At 40.6% G+C, this 27,594-nt stretch overlaps 1 protein-coding gene across 1 annotated transcript in view; it reads right to left on the bottom strand.

The window, feature by feature from the left end:
- LOC120039787 (zinc finger protein 850-like) overlaps positions 1-26,671 on the bottom strand; it is a gene marked incomplete at its 3' end in the record, with an annotated part of 135,897 nt that extends 109,226 nt beyond the window's left edge. Inside the window, exons 1-2 of the mRNA XM_038985166.1 lie at positions 26,666-26,671; positions 21,801-22,279 (exon numbers count right to left, since the gene is read on the bottom strand). Of these exons, the coding sequence (XP_038841094.1) occupies positions 21,801-22,279; positions 26,666-26,671 (485 nt within the window). The remainder of the gene's footprint in view (positions 1-21,800; positions 22,280-26,665) is intronic.
- Positions 26,672-27,594: the final 923 nt, after the last annotated feature.

The raw sequence follows: 27,594 nt of genomic DNA on the forward strand, positions 1-27,594 counted from the left end.
TGTTGTCATTGCAGTCAATCTCAACGGTTTGCGTTACAGAGAAGACATCCTCCTCCCTCATGTGGTACCCTTCCTGCAGGCTCATCCTGACATGACCCTCCAGCATGACAATGCCACCAGTCATACTGCTCCTTCTGTGCGTGATCTCCTGCAAGACCGGAATGTCAGTGTTAAGAGCCCGGATCTCAATCCCATTGCGCACGTCTGGGACCTGTTGGATCGGAGGGTGAGAGCTAGGGCCATTCCCCCCAGAAATGTCCGGGAACTTGCAGGTGCCTTGATGGAAGAGTGGGGTAACATCTCACAGCAAGTACTGTCAAATCTGGTGCAGTCCATGAGGAGGAGATGCACTGCAGTACTTAACATGTTAGGGATAAGGGGGCAGCATTTTCACGGTCGGATGAAAAGCCGAAGAGCAAACTTCCTGCTACTCAGGCCCAGAAGCTAATATATGCATATTATTAGTAATATTGGATAGAAAACACTCTGAAGTTTCTAAAACTGTTTAAATTATGTCTGTGAGTATAACAGAACTCATATGGCAGGCGAAAACCTGAGAAAAATCCAACCAGGAAGTGGGAAATCTGAGGTTTGTAGCTTTCAACTCATTGCCTATCGAATGTACAGTGTCTATGGGGTCATATTGCACTTCCTAAGGCTTCCACTAGATGTCAACAGTCTTAGAACATTGTTTGAAGCTTCTACTGTGAAGGAGGGGGGAATGAGAGCTGTTTCAACCAGAGGTCTGCCAGAGTGGCATGAGCTGATCACACGCCTAAACGTGAGAGCGACCTGCGTCCCATTGCAATTCTAAAGAAAGGAATTGTCTGGTTGGAACATTATTGAAGATTTATGTTAACCTCTTGAGAATATAGGGGGTGCTGTTTCGACTTAGTGAAAATTGGTCTCCAAATTAAACTGCCTCGTACTCAATTCTTGCTCGTACAATATGCATATTATTATTACTATTGGATAGAAAACACTCTCTAGTTTCTAAAACCGTTTGAATTATGTCTCTGAGTGAAACAGAACTCATTCTGCAGCACTTTTCCTGCCAGGGAGTGAGATTTCAGAAATCTTGGCCTCTGTTCCCAGGTCAGTTTATAAGTCCCTGTGAACGCTGTGGGGCTACAAACACTGCCTACGCCTTCCTCTAGATGTCAGTAAGTGGTGACAATTTGAATGGAGTCGATTGCGCAATCTGGGACTTTATATAAGACCACGGTGCGGAAGTACCTTTCTTTTCAGCTGTGCGCTTGACGCAGAATAGACGTCGGACTGGCCTCCTTCCAAGCTTTGGTTTAGCAAGTTCTATATCCCCGGTCATGTTTTTATTCGTTATAGACATCATAAGGTAGTTAATTTAAACCGACTTATAGCAGTTTATAGCAGTTTATTGCGATTTTCTGGCATTTCTTTGTGACGCACTTTCAAGAGTTGGACACTTTTCCGGTACATGCCGAACGTTAGTGGCCATTTCGACAGGACAAGAGGACATCTTTCGACCAAAAGACGATTGTTCTGGACAACGGACACCTTTCCCAAGATTCTGATGCGAGTTCATCTAAAAGTAAGAACTATTTATGCTGATAAATCGTTGTTCTGTTGAAAAATGTTAAATGCATAAACGGCCATTAATTTTTGGGTAGCTTCGCTTTAGCGCACCTTGTATTGCGCAGTAAGGTTAATTTTAAAAATGTAATTCAGCGATTGCATTAAGAACTAATTTGTCTTTCAATTGCTGTCCACCCTGTATTTTTTAGTCAAGTTTATGATTATTTATTGATTAGACTAGGTGTCTTTCCAAGATGGCGCCCGACATTTTCTGACCAGCTTGGCTACTTTTCTCATTGTATAACCACGATTTTTGTGGCTAAATATGCACATTTTCGAACAAACTCTATATGTATGTTGTAATATGATGTTACAGGAGTGTCATCTGAAGATTTCTGAGAAGGTTAGTGAAAAAATTAATATATTTTGGTGGTGATAACGTTATCGCTCTTTTTGCCTTGAATCAATGCTGGGGTAATGTTTGCACATGTGGTATGCTAATATAACGATATATTGTGTTTTCGCTGTAAAACACTTAGAAAATCTGAAATATTGTCTGGATTTACAAGATCTGTGTCTTTCAATTACTGTACGCTGTGTATTTTTAAGAAATGTTTTATGATGAGTAATTAGGTAATACACGTTGCTCTCTGTATTTATTCTAGTCGCTTTTGTGAGATTTTTGATGGTGGCTGCAATGGTAAACTATGATTTATACCTGAAATATGCACATTTTTCTAACAAAACATATGCTATACCATAAATATGTTATCAGACTGTAATCTGATAAAGTTGTTTCTTGGTTAGTGGCTATTTATATCTTTATTTGGTCGAATTTGTGATAGCTAGTGATGGAGTGAAAAAAATGATGGAGTAAGAAAAATGGTGTCTTTTGCTAACGTGGTTAGCTAATAGATTTACATATTGTGTCTTCCCTGTAAAACATTTTAAAAATCGGACATGTTGGCTTGATTCACAAGAAGTGTATCTTTCATCTGGTGTCTTGGACTTGTGATTTAATGATATTTAGATGCTAGTATTTACTTGTGACGCTATGCTAGGCTATGCTAGTCAGCTTTTTTACTGGTGGGGGTGCTCCCGGATCCGGGTTTGGGAGGAACTAGAAGTTAAAAACATCCTAAAGATTGATTCTATACATCGTTTGACATGTTTCTACGAACTGTAATATAAATTTTTGAACTTTTCATCCGAACTTTCGCCTGGACTTGCCCGTGCCTCGTGAGTTTGGATTTGTTTACCAAACGCGCTAACAAAAGGAGGTATTTGGACATAAATGTTGGACTTTATCGAACAAAACAAACATTTATTGTTGAACTGGGATTCCTGGGAGTGCATTCTGATGAAGATCATCAAAGTGAATATTTAAAACGCTATTTCTGACTCAACAACATGGCGGGTATCTGCATGGCTTGTGTCTGAGCGCCGTAGTCGGATTATTGCATGGTTTGCTTTTTCCGTAAAGCTTTTTTGAGATCTGACACAGCGGTTTTAAGGAGAAGTATATCTATAAATCTGTGCATAATACTTGTATCAACTTTTATAAGTTTATTATGAGTATTTCTGTAAATTGATGTGCCTCTGAAAATTTGCCGGATGTTTTCGATGCACAACATTACTGACCATAAAGCGCCAATGTAAACTGAGATTTTTGGATATAAATATGAACTTTATAGAACAAAACATACATGTATTGTGTAACATGAAGTCCTATAAGTGCCATCTGATGAAGATCATCAAAGGTTAGTGATACATTTAATTTAATCTATATTTCTGCTTTTTGTGACTCCTCTCTTTGGCTGGAAAATGGCTGTGTGTGTTTTTCTGACTAGGCTCTGACCTAACATAATTATATGATGTGCTTTCGCTGTAAAGCTTTTTTGAAATCGGACACGATGGGTAGATTAACAAGAAGTTAAGCTTTAATTTGGTGTATTGCACTTGTGAATGCATCAAAAAAATATTTTGGAATTTAGCGCTCTGCCTTTTCAGCGGAATGTTGTCGAGGGGTTCCACTAGCCATAAGAAGTTTTAAGACTCCATAATGTATCATCATTAGCTGCTACAGTACTCCTTCAAGACTCCATAATGTTTCATCATTAGATGCTACAGGCTACAAATCAACAATGGGTGTAATATGAATCTTTACCACTTGCTCTGTAATATGAGTAGTATTCGGATTTCATTCAAACATTTCTTACATGAATATTGAAAATATAAATGTTGATTTTTGTATATATTGTTGAATATAATATACTGTAAGGGTATATCAGTTCCAGGATCTCTGCTAGTGGGCCATTTTATACAGAGAAATTGTGGCGAAATCCTGCATGGAGCCTTCACCATGCGCTGTCACTTTAAGAGCTTTAGATCTTCTTTAGAAAGAGTTTCATGCTGGTTTTTTGAAATATGAGCCAGAAATTGTAGCTTTTCTAGTGGCTCCCATTTTGGCTGTATTGTTTCCAAGCGCGTGGAAGAGAGCGCGTTCTTTGGTATTTTTCTCCGGTAAAGACAATAACGATTCTCCGTCTTAAATTGTATTGTTTATTTACGTATTAGGGTACCTAAGGTTTGATTATAAACGTTGTTTGACTTGTTTGGAAAAGTTCATTAGTAACGTTTGGGATTCATTTTGTATGCATTTTGATGGAGGGAAACTGGGTGGATTATTGACTGAAGCGCGCCAGCTAAACTGAGTTTTTATGGATATAAAGAAGGACATTATCGAACAAAAGGACCATTTGTGATGTATCTGGGACCTTTTGGAGTACCAACAGAAGAAGATCAAAGGTAAGGCATTTATTACATCGCTATTTCTGACTTTCGTGGCGCACCTGCCTGGTTGAAATATGTTTTTCATGCTTTTGTACGCGGGGTGCTGGCCTCAGATAATCGCATGGTGTGCTTTTGCCTTAAATCCTTTTTGAAATCTGACACAGCGGCTGGATTAACAAGAAGTTAAGCTTTATTTTGATGTATTACACTTGTGATTTTATAAAAGTTAAATATTTATAATTCTGTAGTTTGAATTTCGCGCTCTGCAATTCCACCAGGTGGGACGCTACCGTCCAGACACAGACTTCTGTCCATAAGAAGTTAGAGGGAGTTTGCGTGAGAGCTCATGTTTATTGTCGTTTGAATTGTATTGATTTTTTGTGGGACTGTTTACATTTTAAGGCCTTTGTTGTCTATGAACACACCCACCAACACACCCATGCATACCCCCTGCACTCCACCACTGGGAGATAATACAGATTATTGCAAATCCTCTAATGTTGATGATTGGATTCTTTCTTGAGAATTGTTTCTATGAAGTTGCCATTAAATTGCTCTGCCATTATTATTGTATGAGGTATTATTGGTTGGGTTACCCCTGGGCTGTGACGGGCGTTTTTTTGGTGGATCTTATGTTCTCTCCCCACTGGCTATCTGGCCAACAGGCTCCACTCTAGTCTCCACTAGCTATCTGGCCAACAGGCTCCACTCTAGTCTCCACTGGCTATCTGGCCAACAGGCTCCACTCTAGTCTCCACTGGCTATCTGGACAACAGGCTACACTCTATTCAGTATCTTCTGCTGATGTGTGCCTGGTAGCACTACTCTACTCTTTTCCTTTCAGCAGGTTAATACCTGCCTGGCGCCCCAACAAAATCGTTATCTTTACGCTCCTCTAACAATACAGCTACAGAATTAGCATAGTAGGCCAATGTAACTTAAGGTTACCTGAAATATTTAGGACTAACTTATTCCTTGCCACCCATTCTGAAACTAACTTCAGCTCTTTGTCAAGTGTTGCTGTCATTTCAGTTGCTGTGGTAGCTGACGTGTATAGTGTTGAGTCATCCTCACACCTAGACACACTGGCTTTACCCAAAGGCATGTCGTTAGACACACTGGCTTTACCCAGTGGCATGTCCCTTACCTCACCTCGCTCATCAACTCATCCTTGACCGCTGGCTACGTCCCTTCCGTCTTCAAGAGAGCGAGAGTTGCACCCCTTCTGAAAAAACCTACACTCGATCCCTCCGATGTCAACAACTACAGACCAGTATCCCTTCTTTCTTTTCTCTCCAAAACTCTTGAACGTGCCGTCCTTGGCCAGCTCTCCTGCTATCTCTCTCAGAATGACCTTCTTGATCCAAATCAGTCAGGTTTCAAGACTAGTCATTCAACTGAGACTGCTCTTCTCTGTGTCACGGAGGCGCTCCGCACTGCTAAAGCTAACTCTCTCTCCTCTGCTCTCATCCTTCTAGACCTATCGGCTGCCTTTGATACTGTGAACCATCAGATCCTCCTCTCCACCCTCTCCGAGCTGGGCATCTCCGGCGCGGCCCACGCTTGGATTGCGTCCTACCTGACAGGTCGCTCCTACCAGGTGGCGTGGCGAGAATCTGTCTCCGCACCACGTGCTCTCACCACTGGTGTCCCCCAGGGCTCTGTTCTAGGCCCTCTCCTATTCTCGCTATACACCAAGTCACTTGGCTCTGTCATATCCTCACATGGTCTCTCCTATCATTGCTATGCAGACGACACACAATTAATCTTCTCCTTTCCCCCCTCTGATAACCAGGTGGCGAATCGCATCTCTGCATGTCTGGCAGACATATCAGTGTGGATGACGGATCACCACCTCAAGCTGAACCTCGGCAAGACGGAGCTGCTCTTCCTCCCGGGGAAGGACTGCCTGTTCCATGATCTCGCCATCACGGTTGACAACTCCATTGTGTCCTCCTCCCAGAGTGCTAAGAACCTTGGCGTGATCCTGGACAACACCCTGTCGTTCTCAACTCACATCAAGGCGGTGACCCGTTCCTGTAGGTTCATGCTCTACAACATTCGCCGAGTACGACCCTGCCTCACACAGGAAGCGGCGCAGGTCCTAATCCAGGCACTTGTCATCTCCCGTCTGGATTACTGCAACTCGCTGGGCTCCCTGTCTGTGCTATTAAACCCCTACAACTCATCCAGAACGCCGCAGCCCGTCTGGTGTTCAACCTTCCCAAGTTCTCTCACGTCACCCCGCTCCTCCGCTCTCTCCACTGGCTTCCAGTTGAAGCTCGCATCCGCTACAAGACCATGGTGCTTGCCTACGGAGCTGTGAGGGGAACGGCACCTCCGTACCTTCAGGCTCTGATCAGGCCCTACACCCAAACAAGGGCACTGCGTTCATCCACCTCTGGCCTGCTCGCCTCCCTACCTCTGAGGAAGTACAGTTCCCGCTCAGCCCAGTCAAAACTGTTCGCTGCTCTGGCACCCCAATGGTGGAACAAACTCCCTCACGACGCCAGGTCAGCGGAGTCAATCACCATCTTCCGGAGACACCTGAAACCCAACCTCTTTAAGGAATACCTAGGATAGGATAAAGTAATCCTTCTAACCCCCCCCCCTCCCCCTTAAAAGAGTTAGATGCACTATTGTAAAGTGGTTGTTCCACTGGATATCATAAGGTGAATGCACCAATTTGTAAGTCGCTCTGGATAAGAGCGTCTGCTAAATGACTTAAATGTAAATGTAAAATGTCGTTAGTAAAAATTGAAAAAAGTAAGGTGCCTAGACAGCTGCCCTGGGGAATTCCCGATTATACCTTGATTTTGTTGTACTGGCTTTCATTCTGGAACACCCTCTGTGTTCTGTTAGACAGGTAGCTTTTTATCCATAATATAGCAGGGGGTGTAAAGCCATAACAAGTTTTTCCAGCAGCAGGCTATGATCGCATTGTATCTGGTCAAACAATTTTTTCAAAAAGTGTAATGGTTGGTAACAGGCTGATTGGTCAGCAATTTCAGCCAGTAAAGGGTGCTTTACTATTCTTAGGTAGCGGAAAAACTTTTGCCTCCCTCCAGGCCTGAGGGAACACACTTTCTAGTAGGCTTAAATTGAAGATGTGGCAATATCATCCACTATTATCCTCAATCATTTTCCATCCACGTTGTCAGACCCCGGTGACTTGTCATTGTTGATAGACAATTGTTTCACCTCTTCCACACTTACTTTACAGATTCAAAATTACAATGCTTGTCTTTCATAATTTGGTCCAATATACTTGGATGTGTAGTATCAGCGTTTGTTGCTGGCATGTCATGCCTAAGTTTGCTAATCTTGCCAATTAAAAAATTATTCAAGTAGTTGGCAATATCAGTGGGTTTTGTGATGAATGAGCCATCTGATTCAATGAATGATGGAGCAGAGTTAGCCTTTTTGCCCAAAATTTCATTGAAGATGCTCCAAAGCTTTTTACAATACGCCAAATAAAAATGTGATTCACATTATCAAACAGTCCATTTATATTTTCCAACGGGGCTATACATTTGGGTGAGGTTTTTTTCTCACCTGAGTAGCCTCATTTCCCTGCCAAAAATAAAATTAAACCATCTAGTGTTCAGCGAAATAACAACACAATGTCAAATACAGGTAGCCTAATCAAATACTTAACATCCAATCACATTAACCGTTACTCTCTCGCGGGAATTCCACTAAAGGTCCATATGTAGCCAAACGTAGCTGCTGCTGATGTTGGTATCTGTACTGATGGAGCAAATGCCATGACAGGGAAACATAGTGGAGTGGTAACGCGCGTGCAAGCAGTTGCTCCCGACGCCACTTGGGTACACTGCAGCATCCACCGAGAGGCTCTTGCTGCCAAGGGAATACCTGACTGCTTGAAAGACGTTTTGGACACTACAGTGAAAATGGTTAACTGAACTCCTGTGTATTTTCTGCACGATGCAATGATATGGGCAGCGACCATGTAGCGCTTTTACAAAATACAGAAGCGCGCTGGTTATCAAGGGCGCAAAGTATTGACACATTTTAAATACAGACACAGACTGTGTGGAAATTTATTTTAGACTGAGACTCTCTCCAATACAACATTGCAGAGTTATGTGCATCCTTTCAAGCACACCCTTCTCATTAACCTGTGGTGAGTTATTTACAAATTTCGAGGACCAAATAAGGTTTAATATGTGAGATTGTTAATAAATAAAGAGAAAAATCATTTATTATTATTATATTATTTGTGCGCTGGTCCTATAAGAACTCTTATAGGAAGTAGAGGTCGACCGATTAATCGGAATGGCCAGTTAATTAGGGACGATTTCAAGTTTTCATAACAATCGGAAATCGGTATTTTTGGGCCCCGATTTTTTATTTAATTTATTTTTTACACCTTTATTTAATCTTTATTTAACTAGGCAAGTCAGTTAAGAACACATTCTTATTTTCAATGACGGCCTAGGAACGTTCTGCCAGATTTTTAACCTTGTCAGCTCGGGGGATCCAATCTTGCAACCTCACAGTTAATTAGTCCAATACTCTAACACCTGGTTACATTGCACTTCACGAGGAGCCTGCCTGTTACGCGATTGCAGTAAGCTAAGGTAAGTTGCTAGCTAGCATTAAACTTATCTTATAAAAAACAATCAATCAATGACTGTCATTGCTCCAATGTGTACTTCACCATAAACATCAATGCCTTTCTTAAAATCAATGCCTTTCCTAAAATCAATACACAAGTATATATTTTTAAACCTACATATTTAGCTAAAAGAAATCCAGGTTAGCAGGCAATATTAACCAGGTGAAATTGTGTCATTTCTCTTGCGTTCATTGCACGCAGAGACAGGGTATATGCAACAGTTTGGGCCGCCTGGCTCTTTGCGAACTAATTTGCCAGAATTTTATGTAATTATGACATAACATTGAAGGTTGTGCAATGTAACAGGAATATTTAGACTCATGGATGCCACCCGTTAGATAAAATACGGTACGGAATAAACGTTTTGTTTTCGAGGTGATAGTTTCCAGATTAGTCAAAGGTATTTGGTTTAGAGAGAAATAGTCGACGCATTATAATTCCTGTAATAACTTGCGGCTGAACTTGAAAGGGGTTCTATCGTTATTTTACCGTTCATGTCTTCCATAGAGAATGTCTTGATCTACTTCAAATAAGGTCTGTGTTTCATGGAGGAGCAGACTGACAGGGGACCGAGCAGACTGACAGGGGACCATGCAGACAAGCTCTGCTATCTGCACTACAACCTAAAACTTAACTGGGAATATTGAAGACCCATGAAAGCTGGTGGTTCGTTTTAACATATGTTCTCATGTTATTTGAGACTAAATTGATTTTATTTATGTATTATATTAAGTTAAAATAAAAGTGTTCATTGTTCATTCAGTATTGTTGCAATTGTCATTATTACAAAAATGTGTGTGTGTGTATGATATATATATATAAAATATATATAATTTGTTTTCTTTTTATATATATATATATATATATATATATATATATTTTTTTTTATAAATCGGCCGATTAATCGGTATCGGCTTTTTTGTCCTCCAATAATCGGTATCGGCGTTGAAAAATCATAATCGGTCGACCTCTAATAGGAAGAGCTGGGATTTGACAAACTCACACTCATTCTTATGTTTAATAAATGTATCGTATAGTGTGTGTGTGTGACCGGCTTACAATGATGGCAAAATACAACACTTGAGAGTGCGCTGACCCTGGTGCTAGAGGGGGTACAGCTGGTTGAATGTTTGAAGGGGTATCGGACTATAAAACGTTTGGGAACCACTGCATATACACCATACCATTTTTCTATTCCTCATCAATCCACGTGGATTCAACAGTTTTTACAGTCATTTTCTTATCGGGTGCATGCTTATTAGTAACTTGGATAAGCAATTTCATAAATGTGTCATGGGCAGCGTCTGGTTGCTCATCATTACACACCACAGACCAACAAATATTGATTACATCAAAAACATAGGAATCACTACAAAACGTATTAAATGACCTCTTTTACACAATATTAGGCCCAGCCTTTGGAACTTTGGTTTTCCTAGATATGGCTACTATATTGTGATCACTACATCTGATGGATCTGGAAACTGCTTTAAAACACATTTCTGCAGCATTAGTAAAGATATGATCAAAATATGTTGATGATTTAATTTCTGTACTTTGTAACTACCCTGGTAGGTTGATTGATAACCTGAACAAGGTTGCAGGCACTGGTTACAGTTTGAAGCTTTCTCTTGAGTGGGCAGCCTGATCACAGCTTTCCTCCAGTATTAGTTAATTAATTAACAGTGTCTGGAGTTTAGTTTTCCTGTTCTACAGTCTTATAAAGATAGGGGGGTTGACTGGGACAGACAATGTAACATCCATAATATTTTGAGAAAATGTTTTTGAAAAACGAGCACCTTACATAGGATCATCTTATAACTGTCTCTCTAAAGCTACCTTTCATCAAGGTTTTATATGGTCTATTGGTTTCTCTCTTTTCATTGGCAGAATCCTTTTTCAGTGTTATGATATTCATAACATCCATATCCACCAGTCTATCTTCCTGTCAACTAACAGAACTCTGCTGGTTGTCCTGGTAACAGATACCAGTCTATCTTCCTGTCAACTAACAGAACTCTGCTGGTTGTCCTGGTAACAGATACCAGTCCATCTTCCTGTCAACTAACAGAACTCTGCTGGTTGTCCTGGTAACAGATACCAGTCTATCTTCCTGTTAACTAACAGAACTCTGCTGGTTGTCCTGGTAACAGATACCAGTCCATCTTCCTGTCAACTAACAGAACTATGCTGGTTGTCCTGGTAACAGATACCAGTGGGCAGATCTATTGTATTTGTTCAAACTAAACTACAGCACTTACTTTGATGTGTCAAATCTGATCCTTTCTTCTCTTCTCCTCCTCTCACAGTTCCACTCAGCCCCGTTGTTTTCCTGCAGTCCACCAGCTGCACAAACAACCTCTTCATACCCAGCAGTAAGGTGCTACCGGGAGAGGCACGACACGGGGACTCCAGGAGGGAGGAAGGGCTAGCGTTGTCCTGGTAACCATAAAGAGGGGACACAGACACATATCATTATGGATGCTGATGTCACTGTTGTCATGAAGTGCTTTACAGAAACCCAGCCCAGACACAGCAAGTTGTATGCTAGACCAGACCAAGCTGTACCATCTGGTGTTTTGATCTGGAGAGACTCTTCTCTGCCTCGTCAGCATCAGGATGTTGTTGAGGCTCCCCAGAGGATCCACGATAGTCAGGTCTCTCTCCTGTGTTAACGAGAACATCAAACCGATTGTAAACTTATGATCTTCTATTGCAATCATAGGGTCTTACAAGAGGCATGAATGTCTAAAAAGGACCTAAAATGGCCACTTCATCATGATTTTATAAAATAATGTTTGTGTTGCAAATGTGAAAGGGTAGTTTCATGAAATGGGTGCCTTTTGTTTCCTTTGATATTGCATGTACAAAATATGCAACAATATTGAATTTGAAAAGCCTGCTATATTAGATGAGGTGCACTCACTGGTGTTAATCTGATATTCTGTCTCCTCCTCTTTCACTCCCAAAACGTCTTCCTCCTTCACCTTTATTGAGATAGAAACTTTTAGAGAGGAAGAGGATGCTATCTCTTCTTTCACTGTAACAGCCTCCTCTTCTTTCACTATAACAGCCTCCTCTTCTTTCACTATAACAGCCTCCTCTTCTTTCACTATAACAGCCTCCTCTTCTTTCACTATAACAGCCTCCTCTTCTTTCACTATAACAGCCTCCTCTTCTTTCACTATAACAGCCTCCTCTTCTTTCACTATAACAGCCTCCTCTTCTTTCACTGTAACACCCTCATCTTCCACGACATTGTTCAGTCCCAGAGCTTCTTTCTCCATACAGCAGACCTCCTCTTCTTTACTAGGGGAGGAGTAGTTTAGTGCGCTCATGGTCGGGGATGTTAGCTAGTTAGTTAGCATTAGCGACTAGCCTAGTGCTAGGCTCAGTATCAATCTTAAACAAGTTTGCAAATTGAACAAGCAAATTAGGTTAAAGGTCATCAGTTGATAAGTCAACAGAAATGTGTTTAAAACACTGAGATACGCTAATGTACATTAACACGGTGTAACGCGTCAATCTATCGGTTTCATGTTGGCTAGCAAGCTACCGAGGTGGTTGAAAAAGTAGGCGCCTTGTTGTTCCTGAATAAGCGTGTCCCGTCCAGTAAATTATACGTCACGCAAGAAGCATCACCTGAAAGACGCACATCGCCATCAGCTGACTGGAGAAGGTAACGCAGTTTGGAAACAATAGTTACTACACTTTTGTATTGGAAAGAACGTCATAATAATTTATCAATAAGCTGATATATTTTCTCTTACGTCTTACAAATAATACGTTCCTGTACACAGACGTAGAAGCTTAATATGAATATGTAGATGATGAATAAATACATCTATGAATAGGTAGTGTTTTAATACAGATTTGCTCTGTTTATTTTCACATTCGTTTTTATCTAGATGTGACGGTACTTTTACCTTAAAACCACTCTCTATACAATACAAATCATACTGTAAACAATAGAGCAAATGCATCACATTCAAATAGCACTTGATTATCTGTAGTGCTTTACACTGAGTCTACAAAACATTAAGAACACCTGCTCCTTCCATGACTTAGACTGACCAGGTGAATCGAGGCTAAAGCTATGATCCCTTATTGATGTCACTAGTTAAATCCACTTCAATCAGTGTAGATGAAGGGAGGAGTCAGGTTAAATAAGGAATTTTAAGCCTTGAGACATGAGACATGGATTGTGCATGTGTGCCATTCAGAGGGTGAATGGGGAAGACAACATATTTAAGTGTCTTTGAACGGGGTATGGTAGTAGGTGCCAGGCTCATCGGTTTGTGTCAAGAACTGCAAAGATGCTGGGTTTTCCACCATCCAAACAGTGGCGGTCAGCGCCGTTTAAGATGAGGCAGGACGATTTGTTTATTCATGGCCTTATTTCTATTACAGCATATTAGATGACTGTCATTCATATTCCATTCACCCTGTTCAATGTAACAGCGATAGGTTTAAGCTACTACATGATACTAACATTTCCCCTATACCCATCATAAGGTTGCTACAACCTGTCTATGAACGAAAGTTTAGAATGTAGGTGCACACTGGTCGAGAGAAACACTTGAGGTGACAGACAGTGACACATGGACAGACACATTCAATACTGCCTTGCACACTCTCGCCTGCATCTAGCTGAAATAGAGATTCTATTGGACAAATTCAGGTATGTTTATCCCGGTTTTGTTCCGTTTAAGAAACGTTTGTCAACAGAATCGGCTGAAGGAATTAACCCCTGATGACGCGTAAACACAGTTCACTTTCACAACTGCCACGTTGTATTTCCTCTCACGTCAATTCGCTCACCTTTTCCCTTCGCTTGTGGACGTCAATGCACAACACATCAGCTGTAGGTGACCAGGAGAAAAAACCTTTCCAAACCAAACCATTTCATAACTGCTACACACAGCCTACATCGTTGTCGCCATTTTAGCTAAAGTAACGTCATAGTCAACACAGCTAATATAACTAACGCGTTAGTAAACCTGCTACAATCATGACAGAGCTCCTCTGCGGAGATGCTACATGTTTCATCATTAGATGCTACAGTCCTCCAACAATGGGTGTCATATGAATCTTTACCACTTGCTCTGTAATAGGAGTAGTATTTTTCCTTGACTCACCCGGTACCTCCTGTATACAGCCTCTGTAACAGTATAACTTTAAACCATCCCCTCGCCAATACCCGGGCGCGAACCAGGGACCTTCTGCACACATCAACAACTGACACCCACGAAGCGTCGTTACCCATCGCTCCAAGGTTTCAGAGCAAGTGACGTAACTGATTGAAACGTTAGTAGCGCGTACCCGCTAACTAGCTAGCCATTTCACATCCGTTACACCTCCACATTGACTCTGTACCGGTAATACCTGTATACAGCCTCCACATTGACTCTGTACCGGTACCTCCTGTATACAGCCTCCACATTGACTCTGTACAGGTAATACCTGTATATAGCCTCCACATTGACTCTGTACTGGTAATACCTGTATACAGCCTCCACATTGACTCTGTACCGGTAATCCTGTATACAGCCTCCACATAGACTCTGTACCGGTAATACCTGTATACAGCCTCACTACTGTTATTTTACTGCTGCTCTTTAATATTATTTATTTGTATTTTATACTTAACACTTATTTTTCTTAAAACTGCATTGTTGGTTAAGGGCTTGTAAGTAAGCATTCCACTTTAAGGTCGACACTTAAAATTTGATTTGATTTGTATTTTGATTTCATTCATACATTTCTTACATGAATTTATTAATATAGAAAATATAAATATAGAAAATATAAATGTTTCGATTTTTTATATATATTGTTGAACATATACATTAAATAAGGGTATATTAGTTCCAGGATCTCTGCTAGTGTTAAAGTTATGGGCCATTTAATACAGAGAAATTAGCATAGTAGGACCTGTAACTTAAGGTTACCTAACATAACCCCTGTCCTATGATATTATAAGCCTCATTAGGGGCGGAGTCTAGGGAGATCCAATCAAACAACGTCTGTCAAGCAACAGCTAATAGCAGATGACTCCACTTCCTATATAAGGGCCATAGTCTCTCCCGTCTTCACATCTAAGTACGTTTGTCTTCCATGTGTGAAAGGTAACCTAGTCAACTACCAACTACCATAGAGCTCATATACTCTCCGATGCCAAGTCTAGACAGGATCATCCCTCAGAGGTCCCCACTCTACTCACCGTATGTGTAGTGATGTCCAGTCAGTAGAACCTCATGAAGGTACATCACCACAACATGCTGCATTACAGATCTCTTGAACAGAGATGCCTTTGAACAATGCCTATGTTGTAGCCATACCTCGGGTGGATTGAGCCATCAAGCCCTCCGGAGGTGTCAGATCCTTGCTACTATAGAACCTCATGAATGTATTTTTTTATTTGTATTTATTTCACCTTTATTTAACCAGGTAGTCCAATTGAGAACAAGTTCTCATTTACAACTGCGACCTGGCCAAGATAAAGCAAAGCAGTGTGACAAAAACAACAACACAGAGTTACAAACAAATGTGCAGTCAATAATACAATAGAAAAATATATATAAAGTGTGTGCAAATGTAGACGAGTAGGGAGGTAAGGCAATAAATAGGCCATAGAAGCAAAATAATTACAATTTAGCATTAACACTGGAGTGATAGATGTGCAGATGATGATGTGCAAGTAGAGATACTGGGGTGCAAAAGAGCAAGAGGATAAATAACAATATGGGGATGAGGTAGTTGGGTGTGCTATTTACAGATTTGCTGTGTACAGGTACAGTGATCGGTAAGCTACTCTGACAGCTGAAGCTTAAAGTTAGAGAGGGAGATATAAGACTCCAGCTTCAGTGATTTTTGCAATTCGTTCCAGTCATTGGCAGCAGAGAACTGGAAGGAAAGGCAGCCAAAGGAAGTGTTGGCTTTGGGGATGACCAGTGAAATATACCTGCTGGAGCGGGTGCTACGAGTGGGTGTTGCTTTGGTGACCAGTGAGCTGAGATAAGGCGGGGCTTTACCTAGCAAAGGCTTATAGATGACCTGGAGCCAGTGGGTTTGGTGACAAAAGGTGTCAGTCAAAAGAATCCGAACTGGATTCAACAAAAAATTCTATGAAAAGCGCAGATTTGTAAATCCCAAACTCTAAAAGCCATTGGAAAGGTAGATACAAATGATTTGTGACGTGGTTAAAATAAAGAATGTAAACAGGATGTAAACAAGATGCTGTGTTTTATTTACAGTAGTGATGGACAGCTGGTGGCATTTTCAAAACAAGTTTTCAAACACTTAGTTTGTTAGTTAGGTAATATTGGTAAAGCCCAAATTCAATATTTGATTTAAATATGTATTTTATATATATATATATATATATATATATAGCACCAGTCAAAAGTTTGGACACACCTACTCATTGCAGGGTTTTTCTTTATTTTAACTTTTTTCTACATTGCCAAGAGTGTGCAAAGCTGTCATCAAGGCAAAGGGTGGCTACTTTGAAGAATCTCAAACATAAAATATATTTAGATTTGTTTAACACTTTTTTGGTTACTACATGATTCCATATATGTTATTTCATAGTTTTGATGTCTTCACTATTATTCTACAATGCAGAAAATAGTAAAAATAATGAAAATCTCTGGAATGAGTAGGTGTGTCCAAACTTTTGACTGGTACTGTATATATAAATATTTATTTTTATACCTAAAGAGGTCCTAGAATTACAAATCAAACAGCTAAATAATCCACGGTATGGCCATCTTAAAACAATTCCAACCAATAAAATACAGCTAAATTTGGAGAGGACAGCATTTGGAAAGTTTTCAGACGCCTTGACCTTTTCCAAATTTTGTTAGACAGTACTCACTAGAGTTAATCTGATATTCGGTCTCCTCTTTCACTCCCAAAACATATTCCTTCTTCACCTTTATTCTAAAATTGATTAAATTATGTTTTTCCGTCATCACAATACCCCATAATGACATCACAATACCCCATAATGACAAAGCAAAAACAGGTTTTTAGAAATTTGTACTGAAATACTACATTTACATAAGTATTCAGACCCTTTACTCAGTACTTTGTTGAAGCACCTTTGGAAGTGATTACAGCCTCGAGCCTTCTTGGGTATGACGACACAAGCTTGGCACACCTGTATTTGGGTAGCTTCTCCCATTCTTCTCTGCAGATCCTCTCAAACTCTGTCAGGTTGGATTGGGATCGTTGCTGCACAGCTATTTTCAGGTCTCTCCAGAGATGTTCTATCAGGTTTAAGTCCGGGCTCTGGCTGGGCCACTCAAGGACATTCAGAGACTTGTCCTGAAGCCACTCCTTTGTTATCTTGGCTGGGTGCTTAGGGTCGTTGTCCTGTTGGAAGGTGAACCTTCGCCCCAGTCTGAGGTCCTGAGATCTCTGGAGCAAGTTGTCATCAATAATCTCTCTGTACTTTGCTCTGTTCATCTTAGCCTCAATTGTGACTAGCCTCCCAGTCCCTGCTGCTGAAAAACATCCTCACAGCATGATTCTGCAACCACAATGCTTCACCGTAGGGAGGGTGCCAGGTTTCCTCCAGACGTCACGCTTGGCATTCAGGCCATTGTTCAATCTTGATTTCATCAGACCAGAGAATCTTGTTTCTCATGGTCTGAGAATCTTTTGGGTGCCTTTTGGCAAACTCTAAGTGGGCTGTCATGTGCCTTTTACTAAGGAGTGGCTTCCGTCTGGCCACTCTACCATAAAGGCCTAATTGGCGGAGTGCTGCAGAGGTGGTTGTCCTTCTGGAAGGTTCTCCCATCTCCACAGAGATGACCAGCCTTTCAAAGGACTTCATGGCTACAGACGTGAGTGCTACGGGTCGGTAGTCATTTAGGTAGGTTATCTTGGTGTTCTTGGGTACAGGGACTATGGTGGTCTGCTTGAAACATGTTGTATGACAGACTCAGACAGGGAGAAGTTGAACATGTCAGTGAAGAACCTCGTTGTGATCTGAGGACCCATGCCAAACCTTTTCAGTCTGCTGAGGGGGAATAGGTTTTGTCGTGCCCTCTTTATACAGCCTAATTATTTTTCACTCTGGAAGCTCCGGTAAAAAGTGGTTGTAGTGCACTGCTGCCACCACCAGGCCTGGAGTCCATTTTGATTTTGTTTAATAGCGAGTTGTGTTAGCTAGCTGTGCGGCTAAAGACGTAGCAGCTAGCTAACTGGCTACCGATCAACCTAGTGTGTATTGAACATTCATATTGGACTGTAGCAGCTAGCTAACTGGCTAGCGATCAACATATTGTGTGTATTGAACATTCATATTGGACAACCTTACCTATATAGTAGCACCACCAACCATCAGCCCATTAATAATCCTATTCATTTCAAGCCACCTAAGATGTCACCATACTGTTATTTTAAAGCCCCACTATGTAAGACATAAATCATCAGAGTGGGCCTCCAACTTAAAGGTAAACAATGGAGCAAATGCATCACATGTGAATATCACTTGATTATCAGAGGGATGTATTATGACATCAGACAGAACTACTCAGACATTCCAAATCAGGCTTCATCCATATCATGAAGGTGGATATTGATCCAACCATTTCCAAAGTAATGACCGGGCTGATGGAAACAGGCTATGCCTGTACACTTTTATAAATGCAGACAGACGATTTGTTATTTCGTTTGACATGGTGGGGTCTTTTTGTGTCATTAAAAATGTATAAACGAGAAATCCTTTATGTGCAAATATTGATTTAATAACGATCATATCTCAGTTAACTTGGAGTCACGTGATGATATGTTGTGTGGTCCTCCCTCTACGACTTGGGAACCCATGTAGTTTATTAGGCTACAGATGAAATAAGTTATGAACTTCAGAGGGTGGTGAAACTGCACGTGATGAGCTTGATGCTCCTTTCCAATACATTTTGATGGTCTTCTTCTGGTGACATGATGATTGATGCTTGGTTGCCATTTGACAAATAAAATAATATCGCTCTCATCCATAATAATTTCATCATATAGGTAGCCTACCAGCACTGTATATGTGAGCTGTTGGCCATAGTGCACTGGACAAGAGCACGTTTGCTATATAACTCAACGGTTTTTCAAAACCATCAGTAGAGTTGAAAATGCAATGAAAACCCATTTAACTTGCATTTTTCATTCAGTACATTGTTTGAATGTTAAATGACGAGACAGAGGCATTGATGCGAGTAACCAGTCTTGTTCCGTACATCACAGTTCATCCGGGTATCTCAAGCACACCGGTAAAACACATGAGTTGCAGTAATGAACATTTACCAAATGATGGCATCACTGTGCCATCTTAAACCCATAACATCTTCCCTTTAATAAAATAGGACAGGATGTGTCAATTCACTAACAAAACAAACCTAGTAATAATTTCCAACATGAACAGTTTAGTATTTTTTATTTTTTTATTTTTGTTGGCTACAGTGCACTGGACAAGAGCACGTTTCCTATTTCACACAAGTTTTTAAAACCATCAGTGGAGTTGAAAATGTGATGGAAACCAATTTAACTTGTATTTTTAATTCGGTACATGGGAATTTAACAGCAAACGTTATTTTTCTTGTGCACTACGTCATAACGCAAAGCCTTTTATCCACAATAAGTCTGGTTGATGCAAACATTTCTGATGGGAAAATGTGTATATTGTTTTATGCAGATTTGAGAATATTCACATGGAAATCTGGCACAAATTACATGGAAACTTAGCTACTAAGGTGGATATTGATCCAACACCTGCCGCGTATTCAAACCAGCCCACTGGGCACAGACGTCAGTTCAACATCTAGTTTCTATTTACATTTCTTTGAGTCGTCAACTAAAGTGAATTCAACATGAAATCAACACAAAATGTCACCTGTCACTGGATTTAGGTTGCCAGTTCGGTGAAAAATTTAAAATACCTGATGTTCATGGCTTTTTACAAATCCAATCAGTTTCCCACATTGATCAAACATCATCACATTGATTTGTTTTGTTGAAATGACATGGAAACAAAGTTTATTCAACCAGTGGGAGGTTTGTAAATGCCCCCAGGAAAGTAAAACAAAGAACTCTTCATTGAGACAATGATAAACAGCAATCCGTGGGAAAGTTGTGGTGGATATTATAAAATAAGGATCTGCTGGAGTGCAAGTCAAACCAAGATTCTTTATTTCTGAGCTCAGAGAGAATAACAGTTACACAGCGCAGTGTAGACAGTCTGAATTCCTGAAGCATTGGGTGATGGGCACATATCTTTATAGTTTCCTGTTCCTGGGAGGGACTTTATTCATACAAGGGCGCAGGTGTAGCTGGTTTGCAACACAGGATGATACTCCCAGGAACAGGAGATTATAATAGGTCAGTTTCACAAGGTTAGTCTGTGGTGGTTAATTTCTGTATTACCAAATGAGGAGAGACAAACTTCACACACCAATCAGTTATACTTAAACTACATCTTTAATAATAAGATCTTTGCAATGACTTTCAACAATTCACTATTTCGAATGAACCGTTGAGAGTGGCAACACAATGGCTACTGAGATCTTTTATAGCAAAGATCCACCCCCTAGTCGACATAACAAACCACAGATATTAGGAACAGTTCACAAAGTGAGATTTTATAATGAGAAAGGAGTATCCCGTAGCCAGATAGCATTCGCTATAAATTATCGTTCAGTTTGGTTCATAGCACAAAAACACCAACTCATCCAATGGCATAACTCAATTGTCAACTCTAGATACCCCCATCTCAAGTAAAACCCCTTCTTGACCCCACTCCTGGACACGCTCACTGAGGGGAGTGAGCCTCTAGGTCATACCCCCAATGCGAAAGGAGGGAGTGACTTGCGCATAGACATTGTGGAAACCAGTAATTGGTTCCCCATTAATCACACCATCCCTTCACATAGTTTAACAGATACATTCACATATGAAGACAATGTTCCCTCCTGTCCTCTTCCCTTCCTGATATTCTGCATAGCACCAGGGACATGTGAAAGACATGTGAAAGACAAGCCTGACCTCTCCCCTCTGACCTCTCTGGGCCCTAGGTGACTGAGCCCCAGCTGAGGGAAGAAGTGCAACTGCCAACACCAGAGTCCGAAGGGATACATTCTAATAACAAGTATATCACATCAGCATATTATGCAGATAAGACATCTTAATTATCTATGTTACCCAACTAATTCTGATTCATCCACCACAAGTCACATACTCAGATATGTGGACACATACAATTAACATTTTCTATTACGGAGTCTGTGAACATTTTCATTTCATTAAATCATCAGTGGGCCAACATTGCAAATGTAAACAACGGAACAAATGCATCACATCCAAACATCACTTGATTATCTGCAGTGCTGGAGGAATGACACACAGATAAACACACACACAGTGTCAGAGTTTAAAAAAGGACCATTTAAAACAGAAGGAATCTGACCTACTCTATATTCAAACTCCATATTCAATTCATGTTTTCTAATAAAAACATACAAATATATGTTTTAGTATACTTTGTACAATTCAAGTTCATATGGTAAAAACAGGTAATCATTATCAGTCAACAATATAAGACAGCAAGTCCCCTGTGTGTATTCTCTCATGCCATTTCAGCTCCCCCGGCTCGTCAAAACCCTTTCCACACTGGGAGCAGTAGTAAGCCTTCTCCCCTGTGTGTATTCTCTCGTGTCGATTCATGTTCCCTAAATCGTTAAAACTCTTTCCACACTGGGAGCAGTGGTAAGGCTTCTCCCCTGTGTGTATTCTCTCATGCCATTTCAGCTCCCCTGACTGTTGAAAACCATTTCCACAATGGGAGCAGTGGTAAGGCTTCTCCCCTGTGTGTATTCTCTCATGCCATTTCAGCTCCCCTGACTGTTGAAAACCCTTTCCACAATGGGAGCAGTGGTAAGGCTTCTCCCCTGTGTGTATTCTCTCATGTTTTTTCAGGTTCCCTAAATCGTTAAATCTCTTTCCACACTGGGAGCAGTGGTAAGGCTTCTCCCCTGTGTGTATTCTCTCATGCCGTTTCAGCACCCCTGACTGTTGAAAACCCTTTCCACACTGGGAGCAGTGGTAAGGCTTCTCCCCTCTGTGTATTCTCTCATGTTCATTCAGATGACCTTTCTGGTTAAACCGCTTTCCACACTGGGAGCAGTGGTAAGGCTTCTCCCCTGTGTGTATTCTCTCGTGTCGATTCAGGTTCCCTAAATCGTTAAAACACTTTCCACACTGGGAGCAGTGGTAAGGCTTCTCCCCTGTGTGTATTCTCTCGTGTCGTTTCAGCTCCCCTGACTGTTTAAAACACTTTCCACACTGGGAGCAGTGGTAAGGCTTCTCCCCTCTGTGTATTCTCTCATGTTCATTCAGATGACCTTTCTGGTTAAACCGCTTTCCACACTGGGAGCAGTGGTAAGGCTTCTCCCCTGTGTGTATTCTCTTGTGTTGTTTCAGGTCCCATAATCGGTTCCATCCCTTTCCACAGTGGGAGCACTGGTGTCGTCTTGCTGGTTTGGACATCCCTGGCTCTGGTTCCTCTGAGTCTGGTCTTTCTCCTGCCAAAGACAGTGTGTTTTAAAAAAATAGAGACCTGAATGAAACCTCCACATGATAAATCAACCTTGCTATGAGGGCAAATCCTAATCAGATCCCTCAATAACCTGAGGCCAGTTTTAACAATCTTAGTGTGATTTTAAAATAAATGTAGAGCTTCCTGGTAATTACTGATATGTTTACATTACTTATTTTACTCATCCTGTTTTACCAGTCCGAACACAAAAAACTAAACAGTTCTAGGACACAGACGTCGCTGGATTCCAATTGAGCAGGTGGTTCTAAATATATAACTTTCATAGGTGTTCTAAATATATAACTTTCATAGCTGTATGATACAGAATGCGACCTACACACTTCCTTAACCTGTCTAGGACAGGGGTTCCTCTAGCGCCACTCCTCCCACATTCCACTGAAAAGGCAGAGCGCGAAATTCAAAAAATATATTTTTTTAATATTTAACTTTCACACATTAACAAGTCCAATACAGCTAATGAAAGATAAACATCTTGTGAATCCAGCCAACATGTCCGATTTTTAAAATGTTTTACAGCGAAAACACCACGTATATTTATGTTAGCTCACCACCAAATACAAATATAAAAGCACAGACATTTTTCAGAGACCAAATTGAAATACCTAAATACTCATCATAAAACATTTATGAAAAATACATGGTGTACAGCAAATTAAAGACAAACATCTTGTGAATCCAGCCAATATTTCCGATTCTTTAAGTGTTTTACAGCGAAAACACAATATAGCATTATATTAGCTTACCACAATAGCCAGAAACATTTACCAGCAGCAAAAGCTAGCGATCGTAACAAACCAGCAAAAGATATATAATTTTTGACTAACCTCGACAAGCTTCATCAGATGACAGTCCTATAACATCAGGTTATACAATACACTTATGTTTTGTTCGAAAATGTGCATATTTAGAGCTGAAATCAGTGGTTATACATTGTGCTAACGTAGCATCTTTTTCCCAGAAAGTCCGGATATTTTTAGGACACTCACCTATTCTGACCAAATAACTATTCATAAACGTTACTAAAAAATACATGTTGTATAGGAAATTATAGATACACTAGTTCTTAATGCAATCGCCGTGTTAGAATTCTAAAAATAACTTCATTACGACATCCAGCTTACGTTATGGTGAGAGAGTGCCCAAAATCTGGGCGCAAACTAATAGTACACATGTACGACAGATATATGAAATAGCATCATAAAATGGGTCCTACTTTTGATGATCTTCCATCAGAATGTTGTACAATGGGTCCTTTGTCGGGAACAATCGTTGTTTGGTTTTAGAATGTCCTCTTCTGCAGTCAATTAGCACGGAAAGCTAGCAAAGTGGCGCGAAGCTCTCCTTCGTGAACAAACGCAGACAAAGCAACACGCCTAACGTCCCGAAAAAATTTCAATAATCTAATAAAACTATATTGAAAAAACATACTTTACGATGATATTGTCACATTTATCAAATAAAATCAAAGCCGGAGATATTAGTCGTCTATAACGACAGCTTTTCAGAAGGCAATACCAGGTCCCTTCTTGCGCGCTCCAGAAAACAGGAAACTGGTGTCACGTCATGCCAAGAGCTTTTATTCGACCTCAGATCAAGTTATACACTCCATTTCTTCTCTCACTGCCTGTTGACATCTAGTGGAAGGCGTATGAAGTGCATGTATACTAATATATATCAAGCACATTTATAGGCAAGCCCTAGAACAGAGCCTCGATTTGAGATTTTTCACTTTCTGACAGGAAGTTTGCTGCAAAATGAGTTCTGTTTTACTCACAGATATAATTCAAACGGTTTTAGAAACTTGAGAGTGTTTTCTATCCAATAGTAATAATAATATGCATATTGTACAAGCAAGAATAGAGTACGAGGCCGTTTAAATTGGGCACAACTTTTCCCCAAAGTGTAAATAGCGCCCTCTATCCTCAACAGGTTAAACATAAAATAAGTAAAGAAGTAATTTTGTGTGGAAGTCTAAAACTTGTTTTTACGTCGAAGATACAAAGCACATCAAAAAATTCTCCCCGTTGTCTAAAGTGTTCGACACCTGCTGTTTAAATGGCCCAATTTCTTATTTAGACGTTCACAGGTTTTCAACATGTTGACTATCGCTGAAGTCATATATTGAGTAAAGTAAAAAATAAGTTGAAATATTTTTCCTAAAACTGATAGTTACTACAATAAACAAAAATATAATTGCAACATGTAAAGTGTTGGATGTTTCATGAGCTAAAAAAAAAGATTGCAGAATTTTTTACATCCCTGTTAGTTAACATTTATTCTTTGCCAAGATAATTCATCCACCTGACAGGTGTGGCATATCAAGAAGCTGACTGAACAGCATGATCATTACACAGGTGCACCTTGTGCTGGGGACAATAAAAGGCCACTCTAAAATGTGCAGTTTTATCACAACACAATGCCACAGATGTCTCAAGTTTTGAGGGAGTGTGCAATTGGTATGCTGACTGCAGGAATATCCACTGGAGCTGTTACCAGATAATTGAATGTTAAATTCTCTACCAGAAGCCGCCTCCAACGTCGTTTTAGAGAATTTGGCAGTACATCCAACTGGCCTCACAACCACAGACCACATATAACGCCGCCAGCCCAGGACCTCCACATCGTCTGAGACCAGCCACCCGACTTGTATTTCTCTTTGTAATGAAGCCCTTTTGTGGGGAAAACCTCATTCTGATTGGCTGGGCCTGGCTCCGCAATGGGTGGGCGTATGCCCTCCAGGGCCCACCAATGGCTGCGCCCCTGCCCAGTCATGTAAAGTCCATAGATTAGTGCCTAATTTATTTATTTACAATGACTGACTTATATGAACTGTAAATCGTTGAAATTGTTGTTTATATTTTGGTTCAGTATACACACACGTGCATTCGTTAAGTATTCAGACCCCTTCACCTTTTCCAAATGTTGTTATATTTCAGCATTATTCTAAAATTGATTCAATTGTTTTCCCCCCCAATGTAAACAATGGAGCAAATGCATCACATCCAAATATCACTGTACTATCTGTAGTGCTGGAGGAATGACACACCCAGATAAACACACACAGTCAGAGTTTAAAAAAGGACCATTTAAACACATGGAATCTGATCTACTCTATATTCAAACTGACAGACTCCATATTCACTTCATGTTTTCTCGTAAAAACATAGAAATATATGTTTAAGACTACTTTGTACAATTCAATATGGTATAAACAAGTAAACACATTCTCAGTCAACAATATAAATTGGAGCACTGTGTATGTTCTCTGATGAATTTTAAATCAATGTGATGTGAAACATGAATTTACACACGAGGAGAAGTAATTATTCTCCCGTGTGGATTCTCACATGACGTTTAAGTGACCGTGATGAGTAATATGTCTTCCCACAGTCTGAGCATTTGCAAGGGTTCTCCCCTGTGTGCAGTCTCATGTGTTCTTTCAGCTTTTCTGAATGGTTAAAACGCTTTCCGCAGTGGGAGCAGCGGTAAGGCTTTTCCCCTGTGTGTATTCGCTCATGAGCGTTCAGCTTTCCTGACTCTCTGAAACTCTTTCCACAATGGGAGCAGTGGTAAGGCTTCTCCCCTGTGTGTATTCGCTCATGAGATTTCATGTTTCCTAACTTGTTAAAACTCTTTCCACACTGGGCGCAATGGTGTGGCTTCGCTCCTGTGTGTATCCTCTCATGTCTTTTCAGGCTTCCTAATTTGGTAAACCTAGTTCCACACTGGGTGCAGTGGTAAGGCAACTCCCCTGTGTGTATTCGCTAAATGACTTAAATGTAAATGTAAATGTATTCGCTCATGAGCTTTTCAGGCTTCCTAACTGGTTAAAACTCTTTCCACATTGGGAGCAGAGGTGTCGTCTTGCTGGTTTGGACATCTTTGGTTCCTCGAAGTTTGGTTTTCCTCCTGCCAAAGACAGTGTTTATTTAAAGAGAGACCTGAATGAAACCTCTTCATGATAATGCTGCCTTGTATGAGGTGTCATGACCGTACCGATTATCTCTCACCCCCAACTTAGGAGAGATCTAGGGGTATGAAGATGTGGGGGGTTTTTGACCCCTCACACCCATTGTAAATCTTAGGCAACAGACAAAATTCTTTTGTCCTCTCACTATGGAGAACCGGCCTCAGAACATTAAACATGGAATAAATGGACTTTGGAACAATGGTTTCCGTCAGCCACAATGGTGGTAATGACGATAGATGGAATATGAAAATTTATGTCATTTTTGTTTTGTTATTAAAGGTTAAAGGACGACGTCATTATGAAAACATTGTAACTTTAAGAGTTTTCCTAGTATATGCTTGATGTTTATACATTGTACGTTGTGTGGGAAATGTTCAAATCAAAGAGAATGTTTTGGTAAAGATGAAATGTGAAGTTAGTTGTCTAAAATTGGATTTGAGTAAAATCTAGACCTTGCCTCATAACTTGGTAGGCCCAGAGAATTGCCCTAAAGGCGGTTATGCCCACATCTGACCCGAGGGTATAAGACATGTGAGTTAAGAATTAACATATCAGACTAAGTGACCCGAGCTGCAGCAAAGGTCTGAGTAGTCAACGAACCCAAAACACAACACGAGGTTGAAGACAAAGGAATCCTTTTCTTCTCATGCTATGGATGAATAGCTGCATCTAAGCGGGTGAATTCAAGCCGGACCACCCGGTCTCAACCCCCCATCGAATCGTGGTATCTACACTGTTTTCATTCCTACGCCGTGAGCCCTGAGCTACAGGGCTGGCTGTCCTCAGAAGAACACTTTCAGAACAAGGGTGAGGAATCAGACCACTAAGCAAAAAGGACACTGACATCGTGAGGACAACCAGAGAGTTGCACCCGAGAAGTGCGTCATTTCTTGAAGCCTAAACGGCCCACGCGGAGAGACCCACAGCGGAGACCTTCAACACGTAATTACATCATTATATTCTGACCCATAAGAGCGGCAGTTCGGGGCAAGGTCAGGGTTCAAATAAGCATAGCTGACAAATGCA

This window comes from Salvelinus namaycush, unplaced genomic scaffold (assembly GCF_016432855.1).
Source record: "Salvelinus namaycush isolate Seneca unplaced genomic scaffold, SaNama_1.0 Scaffold3, whole genome shotgun sequence".
NCBI lineage: Eukaryota > Metazoa > Chordata > Actinopteri > Salmoniformes > Salmonidae > Salvelinus > Salvelinus namaycush.